At 47.2% G+C, this 21333-nt stretch overlaps 1 protein-coding gene across 4 annotated transcripts in view; it reads right to left on the reverse strand.

Annotated features, from left to right (window-relative positions):
* Positions 1–21333, reverse strand: part of scube1 (signal peptide, CUB domain, EGF-like 1) — a 189337-nt gene that overhangs the window by 160519 nt on the left and 7485 nt on the right. For all 4 annotated transcript variants that reach the window (XM_055650219.1, XM_055650220.1, XM_055650217.1 and 1 more), the window contains exon 3: positions 5534–5659. In XM_055650219.1, coding sequence (XP_055506194.1) covers positions 5534–5659 — 126 coding nt within the window. The remainder of the gene's footprint in view (positions 1–5533; positions 5660–21333) is intronic.

The following is a 21333-nucleotide window of genomic DNA, read 5'->3' on the forward strand; positions in this document are numbered from 1 at the left end:
TATGGGGAGAAAGCAGGAACGGGGGCAGCCATGATCATATCGAATGGCGGTATTGGCTCGAAAGGGCCAAACTCCTGCACCTATGTGTGACTAGTATGTTACATGGATAATGCATATCTTAGTGACGGGACACCCAAGATGGAGCAGGTAAACGATATTGTATCCAACTCACCCTAATATCATTAGTTGACCAATTTGAAATTGTCCTCTAAATCTTTAATTATTCCCAGTTAGAGGAATAAGAATAAGGATAAGATAAACACCGAGCAACAACATCAGGATACATTAGCACCGAGGCACATATGGAGATGTTAGAACATAAGACAAGGGAGCAGAATTAGACCATTCTGCCCATTGAGACTGCTCCGCCATTCAATCAAGGCTGATCTATTTCTCCCTCTCAAGCCCATTTATCCTGCCTTCTCCACGTAACCCTTTGCGCCCTTACTAATCAAGAATCTATACTCGTCTTTGAAATTACCAAATGGCTTGGCCTCCACAGCCATCTATGGCAATGAACTCCACAGATTCACACTCCTCTGGCTGAAGAAATTCCTCCTCATCTCCTTCTTAAAGCTACATCCTTTCATTCTGCGGCTGTGTCCTCTAGTCCTACACTCTCCCACGAGTGGAAACACTCTCCCCACATCCACTCTATTTGGGCCTTTCATTATTCGGTCGGGGTACGATGAGATCCCTCCCCCCTCCACCCCAAGACAGTCCGATAGCCTTGCTTTCGAGAGGAAAGGGAGAGTACAGCTCCTGTTTGTATCATTGCAATCCGCTATTATTAATACAGTCAGCCCTCTGTTCGTTTGTGGAGCAAAATCTGGAGCTGCACCCAGATGTTGTTTTCCCAAAGCTTTGACAGCTTCTTAACTGGCACGTAAACAAAGATCTCTTCAGTCGGCGGACTGAGATAAAGACACCAGCAAATCTGTACTGGAAAACGTTAGATTTCTGCCAATATCTTTAGTCAGCGGGTGGTGAATCTGTGGAATGCGCTGTCACAGGAGGCCAGGTCTGCGGATATATTTAAGGCAGAGATGGATAGATAGATTCTTGATCGGTACGGGTGTCCGGGGTTGTGGGGAGAAGGCAGGGGAATGGGGTTAGGAGGGAGAGATAGATCAGCCGTGATTGAATGGTGGAGTAGACTTGATGGACCGAATGGCCTAATTCTTCTCCCATCACTTACGACCTCATGAACTTATGAAATATATTTTTTTTACAAAGAGACAAAATGCTACTCAGCAGATCAGGTAGCATCTCCAACGATCTTACGATGACCTCTTCACTCAGAAGTGAGAAAAACCTACTGAATAATGAAAGGGCTGCATAAAGAGGATGAGGAAAAGGATTTTTTCCAGCATGGGAGAGTCAAGGACCAGAGGGCACAACCCCAGAATAAAAGGACATCCCCTCCAAATGGAGATGGGGAGGAATTTCTTTAGTCAGAAGGTGGTGAATCTGTGGAATCCATTGCCACAAATCGCTGTGTGGACCAAGACAATAGGTATTTCTGCGGACATTGATAGATTCTTGATTAACAAGGGCGTGAAAGCTTACAGGGAGAATGGGGTTGAGTGGGGAAAATAGATCAGCCATGATGGAAGAGGCAGAGTACACTCGACGGGCCGAATGGCCTAATTCTGCTCCTATCTCTGAAGCAGTGTTCTACAAGGACAAATTGCATAAGGATGTAAAGAAAAGAGTGGTGTGGCAGGTATTTTGGGCCTGAAGGGAAGCTAACATCTTTCATCAACTGAACACAGAACCTTATTTCTTCCCAGAGGCAATTCGGACTGTAAACGCCTATCTCACCAGGGACTAACTCTACAGAACGTTTTTCCTTCTATTATTTATTATGTAAAAGAATATGTGTGTTATGATTGTGTTTATAATTTGTTTGGTTGTTTTGTTGTTTGTCTTTTGCACAAAAGTCCGCGAGCATTGCCACTTTCATTTCACTGCACATCTCGTATGCGTATGTGACAAATAAACTTGACTTGACTTGACTTGATTTTCATTGGACATCTATAGGAATATTTCACTGTGGAACAAAACGTCATCCCAAAACCCATTTCCTTTCATGGGCTGGGATGTGGAGAAAGGAACATTTTCCCAAGATTATTTCTTTCCCTTGTATTGTGAAATTGTTTGAGAGTTAGTTTAGCAAGAAGCTGAACGTAGAAAGGTCTGGTAAACTTCCTGTGTGGAGATCCAGTCTCGGAATGAGGGCTCCTTCTTTATTGTGAAAAGGCAAATGTGCAGTTCCGATTCACTCCTGATGTTTAGACACAAAAGAAGCTGAACAGGCAGCACCCTAGAGAAGGTGGGCCGTGGGTTTTAACTTCTCTCTGTGTGGAATTTATCCAGTCACGGACAAGAAGGGCATCAAGGGCTTTTCATGTTGGGGAGCAAAAGAATGTGGGAAGTAAAAGCATGCCATCTTTCCCAATATTTCCCAATTATCCTTCAAATGTTTCGAGGCAGATGCTGAGGGTGGTGGGCGGCGCGACTCTCGTCAGCAGCGGCCTCTGTCCGCGTTTTTATTATTTTTAGTCTATGTTTATATGTAGTTTTGTTATGGGGGGGGTGGGGGTGGGGTGGGAGGGAGGGGGTAACTTTTAAATCTCAGCGGGACAGGACCCAGCACCTCCGGAGAGACCCGAAGGAACTTGTCGGGTCTCCGTTCGTCGCTGGGGCCGCCAATGAGGAGCTCAACAGTGGAATTCTGTGGACTATGGTCACAGTCAGACTGGCCGTCAAGGGCTTTTCATGTTGGGAATGGGAGCAAAAGAATGTAGGGAAGTAAAAGCAGCGCTTGCTGCGCCCGCTGATGCTGATTCACTGCGGGTCTGCGGACGGCGGCACGGGGAGCCCCCGATTTCAGGGCTCCCTTCGAGTTGCGGGGTTGAGAGCTCCTGGAGCGGGGCCTAACATCACCGCCCCGTGTGGCTTGGAATGGCCGCGTGACTCTGCGAGCGCACACCGGGGGCTCTAACACCAAGACCCGGTGTGCGATCTTGCACCACCCTGCGTGGCTTTAATGGCCGCGGGACAATCGCCATCGCCAGCCGGGGGCTTTGACTTTGACTCTGTCATCGGGGGGGGGGAAGAGTGCAGTGGAGAGATAAGTCTTTTTTGGCCTTCCATCACAGCAATGTGATGGATGTTTATGTAAAATGTATATCATGTTGTGTCTGGGGTCTATTTGTTGTAATGTATGGCTGCAGAAACGGCATTTCATTTGGACCTCAAGGGGTCCAAATGACAATTAAATTGACTCTTGACTCTTGAGCCTCACAAAACTAAGAAAGTCAGGGTGGCAGGTGAAGCCAACAGGAACTTTGGAAGAGCAGGGTGTGTCAGCATCAGGACATGGTCTGCCTGATCCAGCCAGATTTTTTGTTGTTCTTTTGTCCTGTTTTAGTTAATTTTTGGTTTATTAGGTTGTGTATGTGTGTGGGTGGGGGGGGGGGGGGGGGGGGGGAGAAACATGTTTTTGGTCTCTTCCTTCGGGGGGGATGCGACTTCTCTTGGCGTATCCGCCGTCTCCGTCTCTGCCTGCGCCGAGGCCTAATAGCGGAGCTGGCGGCCTCGGAGCTGGGGCAGCATTCCAGCGGCAGCGGTCCGGAGCTATGGTGTTACTACGGCAGCGGCGACCCGGCCTCGGAGCTGGGGCAGTGTTCCGGCGGCAGCGGCCACCCGACCCGACCGCGGGCCCAGTGGACGACATCGTCGGGAGCTCGCAGGTCACAGGTTGGTGACCTGTTCTCCGTAGCTCCCGCAACAACAGCTGCGTCCGCTGGACTGGAGGGCGGCAGCTTCGGCGGCTTCGACCACCCCGGGCCGCGGAGTTGAACCGGCCCGTTCGCGGAGCTCGGATTCAGCCGCGGGACTGACATTACTTACCATCGCCCGGCGGGGTCACAACATCTGAAGCCTGGATCGCCTCGGCGCAGCGGGAGAATAAGAAGGGATGAGACAAAGACTTAAGACTTTTGCCTTCCATCACAGTGAGGAGGTGCCTGGTGAACTCACTGTAGTGGATGTTAATTTGTGTTTATTGTGTGGTTTTGTCATTTTTACTCTATGTAGGACTGCAAGGCAACAACATTTCAAAGTCAAAGTAGCCTTTATTGTCATTCAGACCTTGCGGTCTGAATGACAATAAAGGCTACTTTGACTTTGACATGTACAGAGGTCTAGTGAAAAGTGACAGACTTCTTCAAACTGAAGGAGGATCTCCACCCGAAACGTCACCCATTCCTTTTCTCCAGGGATGCTGCCTGTCCTACCGAGTTGCTCCAGCATTTTGTGTCTATCTCCAGTGGGCCAGAGGGCCTGTTGCCACGCTCTATCTCGAAACTAAACATACTGCAAAGTCCAATAACATGGATCGCATACTAGATCGAATGTATTACAGTTTGGGAGGGCATTAAAAGTTTGGGAGGGTCGACTATTAAAAGGTACTGAATATCTATTTTAAGGAAAAGAAAATTAACAATTATCTTCAAATTAAAATTAAAATAAACTCTCCCAATGTCATCTAAAACACTGCTGAGACTAGATCACCGTTAAACCTGCTACTCTTTTCACAGGTACTTGGAAGGAACTGGAAATTGTATTTATATCGTCCCTTTCATGCTCTCACAGAATGTTCCCACAGCCATGAAGAAGCTTTAGAAACATCGAAATTAGGTGCAGGAGGAGGCCATTCGGCCCTTCGAGCCTGCACGGCCATTCAATTTGAAGGCAAACATTGCTAAGACGCAAGTCAACGCCAACTGAAGAAGACATTCAGAATAAATCTGCTTTCCTACATCTATTTTTAGACTTTTAGAGATATTTTGTGCCGAAACAGGCCCTTCGGCCCACCAAGTCAGTTCCGACCAGCAATCACCCCGTACACCATATACTAGCCTACACACCAGGGACCATTTTACCAAAGCCAATTGTACTGAAGGCAAAGTGTGAACAGGGCACCACAAATATGAAATATAAAAATACTGGCTATGTTTGGTTGGAATAACAATCATAAGGTCATAAGGAATAGGAGTAGAATTAGGCCATTCGGCCCATCAAGTCTACTCCGCCATTCAATCATGGCTGATCTATCTCTCCCTCCTAACCCCATTCTCCTGCCCTCTCCCCATAACCCCTGACACCCGTACTAATCAAGAATCTATCTGTCTCTGCCGCAAAAATATCCACCGACTTGGCCTCCACAGCCTTGTGTGGCAAAGAATTCCGCAGTCACCACATAAAAATCATGCAAAGACAAAAACCTGCACATTCATGACAGTAAAATGGAAGGTCGCTGATATTGGTGCAACATCGCATGCGTTGAATGTCTTCAGGTTTAAGCAACGTGCAGTTTGCAAAAATATTTCTTCCATTGGAGAATGGTAGGCAAAATAAAAAACGCGTTTCTTTTTCCACTTGGTAAACAGAATTGAACATGAATCACAGTAAACGCTGTCAATTGTAGCATTGGACTTTCTTTTGAGGACGTGATACGACTTACCCATGCAATTGTGACCGTCGTGCGCCAACATGAAGCCATCGTAACACGTGCACCTGTAGTTGCCGGGGATGTTGATGCATTCGTGAACGCAGCCACCGTTGTAGTCGTTGTCGCATTCATCGACGTCTGGAAGGCAGTGAGCAAGGGTCAGCAAAAGCGTCGGACATTCCGCAGGGGCATTGCATGTGAACAGAAGGTGTACCGTGCCGACTGGGACAGGCAGCATAAAAGAGTCTCGACCCAGAATCGTCACCGATCCACGTTCTCCCGAGATGCTGCCTGACCGGCTGAGTTACTCCAGCACATTGTGTCTATAGACTTTAGAGATACTGTATTTCGGGCGGAAACAGGCCCTTCGGCCCACCGAGTCTGCGCCGACTAGCCATCACCCTGTACCCTAACACTATCCGGAATTTATAATATTATTAAAGTCAATTAACCTACAAGCGAGTTTGAAGAAGGGTCTCAACCTGAAACATAAAAACATAGAAAATAGGTGCAGGAGTAGGCCATTCGGCCCTTCGTGCCTGCACCACCATTCAATATGATCATGGCTGATCATCCAACTCAGTATCCTGTACCTGCCTTCTCTCCATACCCCCTGATCCCTTTAGCCACAAGGGCCACCTATTCCTTTTCTCCCGAGAAATGCTGCCTGGCCCGCTGAGTTATTCAGGCGTTTTGTGCCCATCTTCAACCTACAGACCTGTACGTCTTTGGAGTGTGAGAGGAAACTGGAGCACCTGGTGGAAACCCATACAGTTTACAGGGAGAACGTACAAACTCCGTACAGACATCACCCGTAGTTGGGATCGAACCCAGGTCTCTGGCGCTGAAAGGCAGCAGCTCGTCTGCTGCGCCACTGTGCCGCCCTGTGTTCTCGTAGCAAAGGGAACGTATTTGACAGCCCCATGAATCTGGGCTTCAAATTCCAGAGTAAAAAAAAGGAACGGCAAATATCTCACACCGTGGCTATAACAGTGGAGAGGAGGTGAAAGTTTAGGAAACAAATCACAAAAACATTGTTACTGCAGTAACAGGAAAAAAAATACTGTAGTGTTAAACACTATTAGAAGTGTAAATCTTCACTTGTGTCGGATAAAACTAGTGTACGGGGGTCGCTGGTCGGCGTGGACTTGGTGGGCCAATAGGTGTAGGAAGGAACTGCAGATGCTGGATTAAACCGCAGATGGACACAAAATGCTGGAGTAACTCAACGGGGCAGGCAGCATCTCTGGAGAGAAGGAATGGGTGACGTTTCGGGTCGAGACCCATCTTCAGAAATCCACCTTCATCTTCTCTATCCAGAGACGCTGCCTGTCCTGCCAAGTTACTCCAGCATTTTGTGTCTCTCTTTGGTGGCAAAACGGCCTGTTTCCACGTTGTATCTCTAACCGAAACATACTGCAAAGTTCAATAACATGGATCGCGTACAAACTACCGGATGCATTACAGCTTAGACAATAGACAATAGGTGCAGGAGTAGGCCATTTGGCCATTCGGGCCATCACCGCCATTCAATGTGACCACGGCTGATCATCCCCAATCAGTACCCCGTTCCTGCCTTCTCCCCATATCCCCTGACTCCGCTATTTTTAAGAGCCCTATCTAGCTCTCTCTTGAAAGCATCCAGAGAGCCTGCCTCCATCACCCTCGGAGGCAGAGAAGGGTTGTGAGGGTAACAGCTCTGTCCAAGAACCTAAGATACTGGAGACACCAGGGGGTCGACGACTAAAAGTTCCCGAATATCTATTTTTAAGGGGAAAAAACAACAATTTGGTTCAACTCGCCCAATGTAATCTAAAAATGGAAAACACTGCTGTTGTTACCAGCAGATAAACGGTTAACAGATTTGCACAACATTCCACGACTCAATATTTATAACGTCAAGGTTAACTCAATAATTTCAAACATTTTGAGGTCTTCATTAAAGTAACATAATATCATATAAACATTACGTTTTCCTGCCAAATGTCACTTCCAGGCCAACTTTTCAGGATTATTAAGTGTTTTTCTATAGGTCATAACTCATCTCAACTTTTACTGCCTCCGCTAACCTCAAAGTAGTTCACATAAAACGGAAAGTATACACATGAATGCTTCATTTGATGTACATTCTACATTTCCCTGAAACCTGCAGGTTCTTGCACATCAAGGTGCGTCTCTTCCCTCGATTAGACAATCCCTCGAAATTCCCAGAATCGCACACGACTCTATTTTTTCACTCGTGAAGTTTTTTCAACACCGTGAAAAATGTCCACGAGTAAAAAAACACTTGTGATGAAAAGAATCGTTACTTTTTACTCGTAGGAGCTCGTGAACATACTCGTGGAAGGCCGTAGGAGTTCATTGAATACCACGAGTTTGATTTATTTTTAAACTCTGGAGAGCTCTTGGATGAACTTGCATCGTGGGTCAGGCCCTCAAGTCCAGTTCTGAGGAGATGTCAACCACCTCAAAGATCAACCTCTCCTACAATTGTATAGGGCTCTGGTGAGACCACATCTGGAGTATTGTGTACAGTTTTGGAAGGACATCCTTGTGATTGAGGCAGTGCAGCGTAGGTTCACGAGATTGATCCCTGGGATGGCGGGAACTGTCATATGAGGAAAGATTGAAAAGACTAGGCTTGTATTCACTGGAGTTTAGAAGGATGAGGGGTTATCTTATAGAAACATGTTAAAATTATAAAAGGACTGGACAAGCTAAATGCAGGAAAAATGTTCCCATTGTTGGGCGAGTCCAGAACCAGAGGCCACAGTCTTAGAATAAAGGGGAGGCCATTTAAGACTGAGGTGAGAAAAAAACTTTTTCACCCAGAGAGTTGTGAATTTATGGTATTCCCTTCCACAGAGGGCAGTGGAGGCCAAGTCAGTGGATGGATTTAGGAGAGAGTTAGATAGAGCTCTAGGGGCTAGTGGAGTCAAGGGATATGGGGAGAAGGCAGGCACGGGTTATTGATAGGGTATGATCAGCCATGATCACAATGAATGGCGGTGCTGGCTCGAATGGCTGAATGGCCTCCTCCTGCACCTATTTTCTATGTTTCTATGTAACTCTGCCCCTCTCTCCACAGTCACCGACTGACATTTCTGAGTATTTCCAGTATTTTGTTTTTATATCACTAGAAGCTGCAAATAAATCAGCAGCATTGATCACAAAAAAGTTTTCAATTTCTGGGAAGATATTTTGAGAATGTCGTCTCAAATTCTGTCTGTGGTGCGAAACAGCCTTCCACGGCTTCATGCCCCAGGCAAATTCTTTTTAAGAGGTACAGCGCAGAAACAGGCCCTTCGGCCCACCAAGTCCATGCCAACCAGTGATCACCCCCCGCACACTAACACTATCACAATGGACAACTATTGCAATTTTGTAGTGCCAATTAAACTACAAACCTGTACGTCTGTGGAGTTGCGGGAGGAAACCGGAGCAACCGGATAAAACCCACGCTGTCACAGGGAGAATGTAGAAACTCCGTACAGACAGCACCCGGAGTCAGGATCGAACCCTGGTCTCGGGTGCTGTGAGGCAGCAACTCTACTGCTGCGCCACCGTGCCGCCCAAGTCTTCATTCTAAGTGAAAACTGACTAATAAAACCCCATGACCAGTCTGAAGAAGGGTCTCGACCTGAAACGTCACCTATTCCTTCGTTCCATCAATGCTGCCTCATCTGCTGAGTTTCTCCAGCATTTTTGTCCACCTTCGATTTTTCCAGCATCTGCAGTTCTTTCATAAAAATAAAACCTCATGAAATCGGCTAATGGAATATATTGCAAGTAGTTTCCCTTTTCCTATTCGTCGCCAGATGTGCCGGGAACATCTGTTTCAAACTTCGTTATCAACCTCACACTTCTGTGTTTACACCAGGGTTATTTCAAATTTCAATATCACACCTCGACCCTGATCTGCTACAATTTTTCTCTCCTTAAAGTGTGAAAATTCATAACTCTAAATACAAACGGGGGGGGGGTGGGGGGGAACTGCTGACAACAAAAGAGCAAATGCAAATTTCCACCACAGATCAATTTCAAGAAAAGATCTCAGTACAGAGAAGGTTCACCAGACTGATTCCTGGGATGTCAGGACTTTCATATGAAGAAAGAATGGATAGACGCGGCTAGAATTTAGAAGATTGAGGGGGGTATCTTATAGAAACTTACAAATTTCTTAAGGGGTTGGACAGGCTAGATGCAGGAAGATTGTTCCCGATTCAGATTCAGATTCAGATTCAATTTTAATTGTCATTGTCAGTGTACAGTACAGAGACAACGAAATGCCGATGTTGGGGAAGTCCAGAACAAGGGGTCACAGTTTAAGGATAAAGGGGAAAATCTTTTAGGACTGAGATGAGAAAAACATGTTTTACACAGAGAGCGGTGAATCTCTGGAATTCTCTGCCACAGAATGTAGTTGAGGCCAGTTCATTGGCTATATTTAAGAGGGAGTTAGATGTGGCCCTGGTGGCTAAAGGGATTAGGGGGTATGGAGAGACGGCAGGTACAGGATATTGAATTTCCTTTATTGTCATTCAGACCTTACGGTCTGAACGAAATTTTGTGCCTGCAGTCATACATACAATGATACAATAATAACAACAATAAACACAAATTAACTTCCACCACAGTGAGTCCTCCAAACACCTCCTCACTGTGGTGGAGGCAAAAATCTTAGGGTTGCAGTCTCTCCCTCTGCTCCTTCTGCACTGAGGCGATTCCCCACCGGGCGATGGTATAAACAGTCCCGCAGCTCACCGAACCCCGGGAACGGGCCGGTTCAAACACTGCGGCCCGGGGTGGTCGAAGCCGCCGCACCTCCAGTCCAGCACACGCAGCCGCCGGCCCGCGGCTGAACCCAGGACTCTGGACACCGCCGCCAGAACGTTGTCCCAGCCACCGGAGCACCGTCCCAGCCCCCGGACCGGATCGCCCTCACGTGAGTACCATTCCACCCTCGGGCTGGGCCACTCCGACGGGAGTGCCGTTCCACCCTCGGGCTGGGCCACTCCAGCGGGAGTGCCGTTCCTCCCTCGGGCTGGGCCACTCCAGCCCCTCACCATGCCGCTCTCACGGGAGCACCGTTCCATCCCGGGCTGGGCCGGGAGCGAGCCCAGGACGAGTCCTGTCAGCTGCCTCCAGAGTCCCGAGGTCGCTGGCTCCGCTAGGCCTCAGCGTAGACGGAGGCAAAGAAGGGGGATACGACAAAAGGTCGTATTCCCCCGAAGGAAGTGACAGCAGCCCCCGTTTCACCCCCCACCCCCCTCCCCAATGCCAGGTCCTCCACTATAAAAGTGAATGCTTTTAGCAATAACTAAGGGAATCGAGGACCAGAGGTCAGAGGTTTGTGGTGAGAGGGGAAAAGATTAGACAATAGACAATAGGTGCAGGAGTAGGCCATTCGGCCCTTCGAGCCAGCACCGCCATTCACTGTGATCATGGCTGGCTATTTAGAGATACAGCGTGGAAACAGACCCATTGGCCCATGCTGACCAGCGATCACCAGTGCACTGGTTACGTGAGATCGACAAATAAGTTTGAAACAGATGTGTGGGAAGGAACTGCAGGTGCTGGTTTACAGCGAAGACGGGCGCAAAATGCTGGAGTAACTCAGCGGGACGGGCAGCATCTCTGGAGAAAAGGAATTGGTGACGTTTCGGGTCAACACCCTTCTACAGACGGAGAGGCAGGGGAAAGGGAAACAAGAGATGTGAAAAGGTATATAGAAAAAAATAAATGAAAGATGCAAAAGGACAGACGTTCCTGGCAGACAAAAAATGCTGGAGAAACTCAGCGGGTGAGGCAGCATCTATGGAGAGAAGGAATTGGCGACATTTCGGGTCGAGACCCTTCTTCAGATTGATTCAGACTGCTCGACCCGAAACGTCGCCAGTTCCTCCTCTCCATAGATGCTGCCTCACCCGCTGAGTTCCTCCAGCATTTTTTGTCAAACCTTTGACTTTTCCAGCATCTGCAGTTCTTTCTTAAACAGATGTTCCTGGCACATCAGGTGACGTATAGGAAAAGAAAAAGCACACGAGATATTTTCCATTCGCGAATAATGAGGTTTATTTGTCAATCTTCGGATGGGGGAGATCCCTGGTGACACTTGAAACCTGCTTTAGAAACATAGAAACATAGAAATTAGGTGCAGGAGTAGGCCATTCGGCCCTTCGAGCCTGCACCGCCATTTAATATGATCATGGCTGATCATCCAACTCAGTATCCCGTACCTGCCTTTTCTCCATACCCTCTGATCCCCTTGGCCACAAGGGGCACATCTAACTCCCTCTTAAATATAGCCAATGAACTGGCCTCAACTACCCTCTGTGGCAGAAAGTTCCAGAGATTCACCACTCTCTGTGTGAAAAAAGGTTCTCCTCATCTCGGTTTTAAAGGTTTCCCCCTTATCCTTAAGCTGTGACCCCTTGTCCTGGACTTCCCCAACATCGGAAACAATCTTCCTGCATCTAGCCTGTCCAACCCCCCAAGAATTTTGTAAGTTTCTATAAGATCCCCTCTCAATCTCCTAAACTCTAGAGAGTATAAACCAAGTCTATCCAGTCTTTCTTCATAAGACAGTCCTGACATCCCAGGAATCAGTCTGGTGAACCTTCTCTGCACTCCCTCTATGGCAATAATGTCCTTCCTCAGATTTGGAGACCAAAACTGCACGCAATACTCCAGGTGTGGTCTCACCAAGACCCTGTACAACTGCAGTAGAACCTCCCTGCTCCTATACTCAGTATTGCTTTCCAATACTTTTGTGGACAAATGGGACTAGCTTAGAAGCGGCATCATGCCCAGCATGGGCATGTTGGGCCGAAGGACCTGTTTCCATTTTTCACAAGTTGGCCGCATGCCTTACCTGGACAACTACCTGCCCCCAAAACCATCAAAATGTTTGAAGCTACAAATGGGCCTAAGGGCCTGTTCCATGCTGATTGACTCTATAACTTTAAGACTCAAGTCCCAAGCAACAACAAAGAACATCTACCTCATTCGAGGCCCTCGGACTATCTTTAATCAGACTTTATCTTGCATCTCGCACTAAACCTAGTTTCCTTATCATGTATCGGTACACAGTGGACAGTCCGATTGTAATCATATGTGGTCTTTCCGCTGACTGGTTAGCACGCAACAAAAGCTTTTCACTGTAGCTCAGTACACGTGACAATAAGCTAAGCTAGGCTAATACAAGGAAAACAGGAATTAAAGTAGATTATTCAACATTCTGAGCAGAACACGGGTCAGGGAGGCACAGCGGTAGAGTTGCTGCCTTACAGCGAATGCAGCACCAGAGACCCGGGTTCGATCCTGACTACTGGTGCTGTCTGTACGGTGTTTGTACGTTCTCCCCGTGACCTGCGTGGGGTTTTCTCCGAGACCTTCGGTTTCCTCCCACACTCCAAAGACGTACAGGTTTGTAGGTTAATTGGCTTGGTAAGTGTAAAAATTGTCCCTAGAGGGTGTAGGATAAGGGTAATGTGCGTGGATCGCTGGTTTGCACGGACCCGGTGGGCCGAAGGGCCAGCTTCCGCGCTGTATCTCTAAACTAGACTAAACAAAAACTGAAGAAAATGCAATTTTAAAAAGCAAGAACCTTAAAAAGATAGCTAAAGAGATAGTGAACATACAATAAGAAAAATGGATAGGGAGATATATGGAGTTTTCCTTTGATGGAGTTTTTCACATCTTGATGTATTTCCAAATCATTTCGCTGCCAATAAATTACTCTTAAAAAAATGGCACAAGGCACTGGAGTAACTCCGCGGGTCAGGCAGCATTGTTGAAGAACATGGACAAGTTTAGTTTAGCTTAGTATCGTCATGTGTATCGAGGTATAGTGAAAAGCTTTTGGTTGCGTCTGCAAAAAGACTATAGTGGAGTACAACCAAGCGGTCCACAGTTGACAGATACAGGTTAAAGGGAATAGCACTCAGTACAAGATAAAGTCCGATTAAAGTTAGATGATGTTTTGGGTCAGAACCCTTCTTATTCTCATAACATGGTCAAAACATGTTAGATCACAAACTAAAGACAATGAAGTAAATAACCAGTGATAGACGCAAAAAGCTGGAGTAACTCCATGGGACCGGCAGCATCTCTGGAGAGAAGGAATGGGTGACGTTTCGGGTCGAGGCTCTTCTTCAGCATCTGTTCAGATGGTGTTGATCAAAGGGAGATTTTGCCCAAGGGGTTTGACCTATCGAGGGACTATTTATTTTATGCATCCACCTGACAAAATAAACAGTCCCTACTGAACGGAACATTGTGCTCGATGGGAAACGTGTGGTAGTTTGAAATCTGGGCACGATGAAGTGCTGTGTATCATCCGGCAGCAGAAACGCACCCCAGCACAATGCGCAGCTTCTTGACCCAGCCGTATCCTTCACCCCACAGTTACTGTCACGCCAAGGTGTTAACTCTGGTTCAATGTGTAGGAAGGAACTGCAGACGCTGGCTTAAACCGAAGATGAGTATAGAAGTTGGGATGTAATGTTAAAATTGTACAAGGCATTGGTGAGGCCAATTCTGGAGTATGGTGTACAATTTTGGTCGCCTAATTGGATGTCAACAAAATAGAGAGAGTACAGAGGAGATTTACTAGAATGTTGCCTGGGTTTCAGCAACTAAGTTACAGAGAAAGGTTGAACAAGTTAGGGCTTTATTCTTTGGGGCGCAGAAGGTTAAGGGGGGACTTGATAGAGGTTTTTAAAATGATGAGAGGGATAGACAGAGGTGACGTGGATAAGCTTTTCCCACTGAGAGTAGGGAAGATTCAAACAAGGGGACATGACATGAGAATTAAGGGACTGAAGTTTAGGGGTAACATGAGGGGGAACTTCTTTACTCAGAGAGTGGTAGCTGTGTGGAATGAGCTTCCAGTGAAGGTGGTGGAGGCAGGTTCGTTTTTATCATTTAAAAATAAATTGGATAGTTATATGGACGGGAAGGGAATGGAGGGTTATGGTCTGTGCGCAGGTATATGGGACTAGGGGAGATTATGTGTTCGGCACGGACTAGAAGGGTCGAGATGGCCTGTTTCCGTGCTGTAATTGTTATATGGTGTTATATGGTTATACGCACAAAAAGCTGGAGTAACTCAGCGGGACAGGCAGCATCTCAAGAGAAAAAGGAATAGGTGACGTTTCGGGTCGAGACCCTTCTTCAGACTGAGAGTCGGGGGAGAGGGATACTAGAGGCATGAAAAGGTTCAGAGCCGGCACCAGTTCAGAACGTCTGTCCTGAATTTCAGTTCAGTTTAGTTTATTGTCACCTTCCTTCATAGGAATCTGAGGGGTAACTTTTTCACACAAAGGGTTGAGTTGAGTATATTGTCATTCAAAACATTTTTTGACTGAAATTGGGTACCTTGCAGTCAGACAGAAAATAGAATAACAGAACACACAATGAACGCAGGTCTACCGGGCACCTCCTCACTGTGATGGAAGGCAAAAAGTCTTAAAGTCTCGTCTCTTCCCTCCTTGCTTTGAGGCGATCCAGGTTTCCGATGTCGGGCCCCCCCCCCCGCCGGGTGATGGTAAGTCCCACGGCTGAATCCGAGCTCCGCGAACGGGCCGATTCAAACTCCGCGGCCCAGTGCGGACGAAGCTGTTGTTGCGGGAGCTCCGGAGACTCGGTCACCAACCTAGGACCTGCGAGCTCCCGATGTTGTCGTCCAAAGGGTGTTGGGTGTATGGAACAAGCTGCCAGATCAGCTAGTTGAAACTGGGTCTATCCCAGCATTTAAGAAACAGTTAGACAGGTGCATGGATAGGTCAGGTTTTGAGGGATGTGGACCAAACGCGGGCAGGTGGGACTAGTGTAGCTGGGACATGTTGGCCGGTGTTGGCTAGTTGGGCCTGTTTCCACACTGTATCACTCTATGACTCTATGGGCAAGTTGACAAGAGAGCTGGCATTGGAACGTTGGGCCAAATGGCCTCCTTCAGTACATTCTGTGATGTTATGGAAAAGTAGGTAAAACTCATGCAGAATATTTATTTGACAAAAAAAGGAAGACAACCCTCTATAAACAAAAGTGCAAGAAACATAGAAACATAGAAACAGGTGCAGGAGTAGGCCATTCAGCCCTTCGTGCCAGCACCACCATTCAATATGACCATTGCTGATCTTCTAAAATGAGTACCCCGTTCCTGCTTAATCCCGATATCCCTTGATTCCGTTAGCCCTAAGAGCTAAATCTAGAAAGGAGGGAATGAATAGAGGGTAACAGTGTAATCTTTGTGACTGGACGGCAACAATAAATTAGTTTCAGTTCATGACACTGACTAACCTCTCGGTTATTCTTGATTCCAGCCCATCGTTTATTCGCTAAACACTCTCGCAGAGAAACATTTCTCAATTTAATGGGCCAATTAAACAGCTATAAAAGGAGTTGTGCTGTGTCACTTGGTTCCAATGTATTCTGAATTTCCTTGAAAGACATTGTTCCTGGAACATTAGCCAAGCACCCTTCATTGGCCATCAGTGAATGTATTAAGAACTAGGGCAGGAGCTGTACATAACCTGGACCAAACTGGAGAGGTGGATTACATTGTGTAGGAAGGAGCTGCAGTGGGACTGGCAGCATCTCTGGAGAAAAGGAATAGGTGACTTTTCTGATCGAGACCCTTCTTCAGACGGAGAGCCAGGGGAGAGGAAAACTAGAGGTATGGAACAGCACAGAACCAATTAGAGCCGGCACCGATGACCAAGGAGTGGTGGAGCCCACAATGGTCCATTGCTTGTGGAAGAGGAGATAACGAAGGCATGAAACCCTGAAGAAAGGGGTTCGGCCCGAAACGTTGCCTATTTCCTTCGCTCCATAGATGCTGCTGCACCAATGAGTTTCTCCAGCACTTTTGTCTACCTTCGATTTTCCAGCATCTGCAGTTCCTTCTTAAGCATAAAACAGTGAGACTGGCAGGACCACTAGGGTGAGGGAGGGATGGAGAGAGAGAGAATGCAAGGGTTAGTTGAAAATAGAGAAATCGATATTCATACCGCTGGGGTGTAAGCTGCCCACACGAAATATGAGGTGCTGTTCCTCCAATTTGCGTTTGGCCTCACTCTGCCAGTTGAGGAACCCCAGGACAGAAATGTTAGTGTTGGAACGAGTAGGGAAGTTGGAGTGTATAGCAACTGGGAGATTACATTCCCCAAGGAAGATTTAGAGGTCCGTTGGATTTTCCAACAATCTGACAACTTCTATGAAACTGGGCTGTCAGCGGCAGGTTTATCGAAATGCGAGCCGAGGTTGCCCATCACGTTTGACACTTTGGAGCCACAGCGCGGAAGCAGGCCCTTCTGCCCACCGAGTCCACACCAACCACCACCACACTAGCACTGTCCTACACACTAGGGACAATTCACAACTTTGTCTACCGATGCCAATTAACCTACAAACCTGCGAGGAAACCGGAGCACCCGGAGAAAACCCACTCAGTCACGGGGAGAATGCAAAACACTGTGCAGACAGCACCCATAGTCAGGATCGAACCCGGGTCTCTGGCGCTGTGAGGCAGCAACTCTACCGCTGCGCCACCGTTTGATTATACCACAGTGATGCTTTTTCTTGCGTACGGCGTGCACAGCCTAAAGTTGTAGGACAACTTGTTCTATTTGACAGGGCTTTTCCACCAACACCACACCTTTTCCATTTTCGATGCATATATCGGGAATACCCAGTTTAGCCAAAACATTGGGGCTGGGATGAGTCGTGTGACTCAAAGCAAACTGTATCTTTGGCAGAAATCGGAGCCGATTTGCTTGGAAAACAGGTTCTATTTAAAGGAAGGAGGAACCACTGCGATGTCTCCCAATAACTGGCAGTGAGTTGAGGTCAGATACATTGTTGGCACAAAATGCATCTCCGTCATTTACAGCAATCAGAAGAAGGGTCTGGACCCGAAACGTCACCCATTCCTTCTCTGCAGAGACGCTGCCTGTCCCGCTGAGTTACTCCAGCATTTAGGGTCTGCCTTTAGCGAGCTCAGCTGAAGGAATTGCCGAACCAAGTTTACACTCTGGACTTCAGAGATACAGTGTGGAAACAGGCCCTTCGGCCCACACCGACCAGCGATCACCCTGTGCACCAGCACTCTCCTACACACTAGGGACAATTTCATGACTTACTAAATCCAATTAACAAACACACCTGTACATCTTTGGAGTGTGGGAGGAAACCGGAGCACCCGGAGATGACACATGCTGTCGCAGGGAGAACGTACAAACTCCGTACAGACAGCACCTGTAGTCAGGATTGAACCCGGGTCTCTGGCGCTGTGAGGCGGCAAATCTACCGCTGTGCCACCGTGTGATTATACTACAGTGCTGCTTTTTCAGTGACTCTTCTTCTTGCGTACGGCGTGCACGGCCTAAAGTTGTAGGGCAACTTGTTCTATTTTACCTTATTTGATTGTGCACGCCAGGTTGATTGCATTCGTTGAAACCGGGCGACCCACGTGAAGGTTGCAATCTTCCACCCCTCAGCGACTCTTAAGGTGACTTGACGAAAAAAACAGCGTGCAGACAGCAGTAAAGAAACTGGAGGATTTCTTGCTGAATTGGCCATGTTTTTAACATCAACTAAAACTTTTAGTAATTGTATCGACACAGTTTCAGGTTGTGTGTATACTTTATCGTATTCCAGCTCACATTGGAGTCTGAATGAGAAGCCAAGATGGAGTTCTACAGGGCGGGCATCCTTTTACATCTAAGATGCTGCCTGAACCGCCGAGTTAATCCAGCACTTTGTGCCTATCTTCGATATATACCGGCATCTGCAGTTCCTTTCCACACAATTAATAACAGCATTTTCATGGGACATTCTCAAATTCTGGAAATTAGGAAAGATAATTATAACGGGCGGCACAGTGGTGCAGAGGTAGTTGCTGCCTTACAGCGCCAGAGACCTGGGTTCGATCCTGACTACGGGCACTGTCAGTGCAGAGTTTGTACATTCTCCCGTGACTTGTGTGGGTTTTCTCCGGGTGCTCCGGTTTCTCTCCCACATTCCAAAGACATTCAGGTTTGTAGGTGAATCGGCTTGGTAAAATGGTAAATTGCCCCTAGTGCGTGTAGGATAGTGCCAGTATGCGGGGATCGCTGGTCGGCACGGGCCTGGCTGGCCGAAGGGCCTGTTTCCGCATTGTATCTCTAAACTGAACTAAGGACTAAGAAAAATGGTGAAATATGTTGAAATAATTACAGTAGGAACAATGTTTACTTTTTCTCAAAACCGAAGTATATTTTATTTCATTCCACTGAAAGGGAACTTTTACTTGCGTTGCTGTTGTTGGCAACAAGTTTGGTTTCTAGACTAACCAGGCCAGAGTTAACTGTATCAATGATTGACAATGTCAGCAAATTGATAGTGTAGCAGTAGAAAGGGCATAAGAAGCAGGAGAAGGTCCATCAGCCCAGACAGCCTGCTCCACCACTCAATAACATGATGGTACGGTAACATCATGATCCAACCTTGCCCTTTTTTCCTTTGAAGTCTGAAGAAAGGGTCTCGACCCGAAACGTCAACAATTCCTCCTCTCCAGAGATGGTGCCTATCCCGCTGAGTTACTCCAGCATTTTACGTCCATCCATCATTTTTCCTTTCCTTGACTCGCTCGTAGTTTAAATGTACAAGAACCTTATCACGATAGGGCTGTTGTTTCATAACTCGAACAAAATACCCAGTTCATTTAGAGGTTGACTGAAGTTTGATTGTGCCTATGTAGGATATACATAAGAATATCCCATATATTCTGAAGAATTTAGTTTAGTTTAGAGATACAGCGCGGAAACAGGCCCTTCGGCCGACCAGCGATATCCGCATATTAACATTACCCTGCACGCCAGTAACAATTTACGATTTTACCGAGGCCTATTAGCCTACACACCCGTACATCTTTGGAGTGTGGGAGGAAACCGGAGCGCCCGGACAAAAACGCACTCAGATCGTACTAGTCAGGATCGAACCCAGGTCTCTGGCGCTGCAAGGCAGCAACTCTACCGCTGCGCCACCGTGCCGCCCTATATAAGAATATTCATATATCCAACAAGAATGTTAATGAACTGTGTGCAATAAAGGACTTTCACTGTACCTAGGTAATGTGACAAAATAAAGTAGCATTGAACCAAGGAGGTAGTTTTGGGAACCAATGTGTAGTTGCCATGAGTCAAATGTAGGTTTTAATGTAAATTTAGCTGTACAAATACTTGCAAAACACTTACCAGACTGATTTATTTGTTTGTTTGTTTTGTAAAAATGAGCCAAAGCTAAAATATTTCCTTGCTTTCTTTGGCCACGCTTCGCTTTTGATGAAATAGAGGGGTTTTCTGTTTTAGCTTCAGGTTGGAGGCTTGTGAATGTTCTCCTAATGAGTTGTCCCTGTATTTATTTTCCACCACTCCCACAGGTAAAGCGTTGAAGGCCTGCCTTGCCCGAGGGCAGGGTGAAAGACCCACTTTGCAGGGAATTGTGGCAAAGTCTCCCGTCCTAATACTTTGTAGCCGCTGCAGGGATTTAAACTTGACTTTTAATTTCACCGCATATTAGCCGAGGGACTCCAGTTTTATCCCCTTTCTAATCCATCCACCGCTCCCCACCGGACAGCGGTAGAGTTGCTGCCTCACGGCGCCAGAGTCCCGGGTTCAATCCTGACTACCGGTGCTTGTCTGTATGGAGTTTGTACGTTCTCCCCGTGACCCACGTGGGTTTTCTCCAGGTGCTCCGGGTTCCTCCCACACTCTCAAGAACGTACAGGTTTTTAGGCCGATTGGCCTTGGTAAAATTGTAAATTGTCCCTAATGCGTGCAGGGTCGTGTAAGCATGAGGGGATCGCTGGGCGGCACGGACTCGGTGGGCCGAAGGGCCTGTTTCCACTCCGTATCTCTAAACGAAACCACTGCACCCCACCAGTTAGACAACCCTCTGACAACCACAGTCTGAATAAGGACCCCAACCTGAAGGTCAGGCAGCGTGCCCGGAGAAATGGGACAAGACCTTCCTTCAGACTGAGACTCAGGGGAGAGGGAAACTAGAGGTAAGAAAAGGCCCAGAACAAATCAGAGCTGGCACCGATGCAGTATGAATTTTGCCTGGTTGACACGAGTTATCCCAACAATTGCCCAGGAAGGAACTGCAGATGCCGGTTTACACCGAAGATAGACACAAAATGCTGGCATAACTCAGCAGGTCAGGCAACAATTCTGGAAAAAGGTGCAGGTGACATTTCAGGTCGAGACCCTTCTTCAGAGAGGGAAACTAAAGGTCTCATTTCAAATCACTCTTGTATTCCCTCTCTCCCTCATCCCAGGCATCCTGCTAGTTCCACTGTTCGCATCCCTTCATTATCACCTCTTCCACAGCCAGCAATGGGGATATGTGGATCTCTGAAACAAAAACCAAATCTTGCAATCCAGCGTTCCTGTCCGCAACTACCGAAGACTCAAACCATTCCTCTGCTTCCTCTGCAGACGCTGGTTTACAGACAAGGAGACAAACTGCTGGAGTAACTCCACATGTCAGGCAGCAAAGCCAGTAAAGACCGATCAAAGATATTCCGAGGTGGACAAAAATGCTGGTGGAACTCAGCGGAACTCAGCGTCTCCCCGTAAGGCAGCAACTCTACCTCTGCGCCACCGTGCCAAACATGTGGGTAGTATCATTTTTGAAGTGACATCAGAAGCCCGGATGTCTAAATCTCAACATGTTATACACAACTAAAGACCTGACACCACTTATGTGATGGAACTATCTGGAGAATCGAAGGTTACACAGAAGAGCTGGAGAAACTCAGCGGG

The sequence above is a fragment of the Leucoraja erinacea genome, chromosome 19 (genome assembly GCF_028641065.1).
Source record: "Leucoraja erinacea ecotype New England chromosome 19, Leri_hhj_1, whole genome shotgun sequence".
In the NCBI taxonomy this organism is placed as follows: domain Eukaryota; kingdom Metazoa; phylum Chordata; class Chondrichthyes; order Rajiformes; family Rajidae; genus Leucoraja; species Leucoraja erinaceus.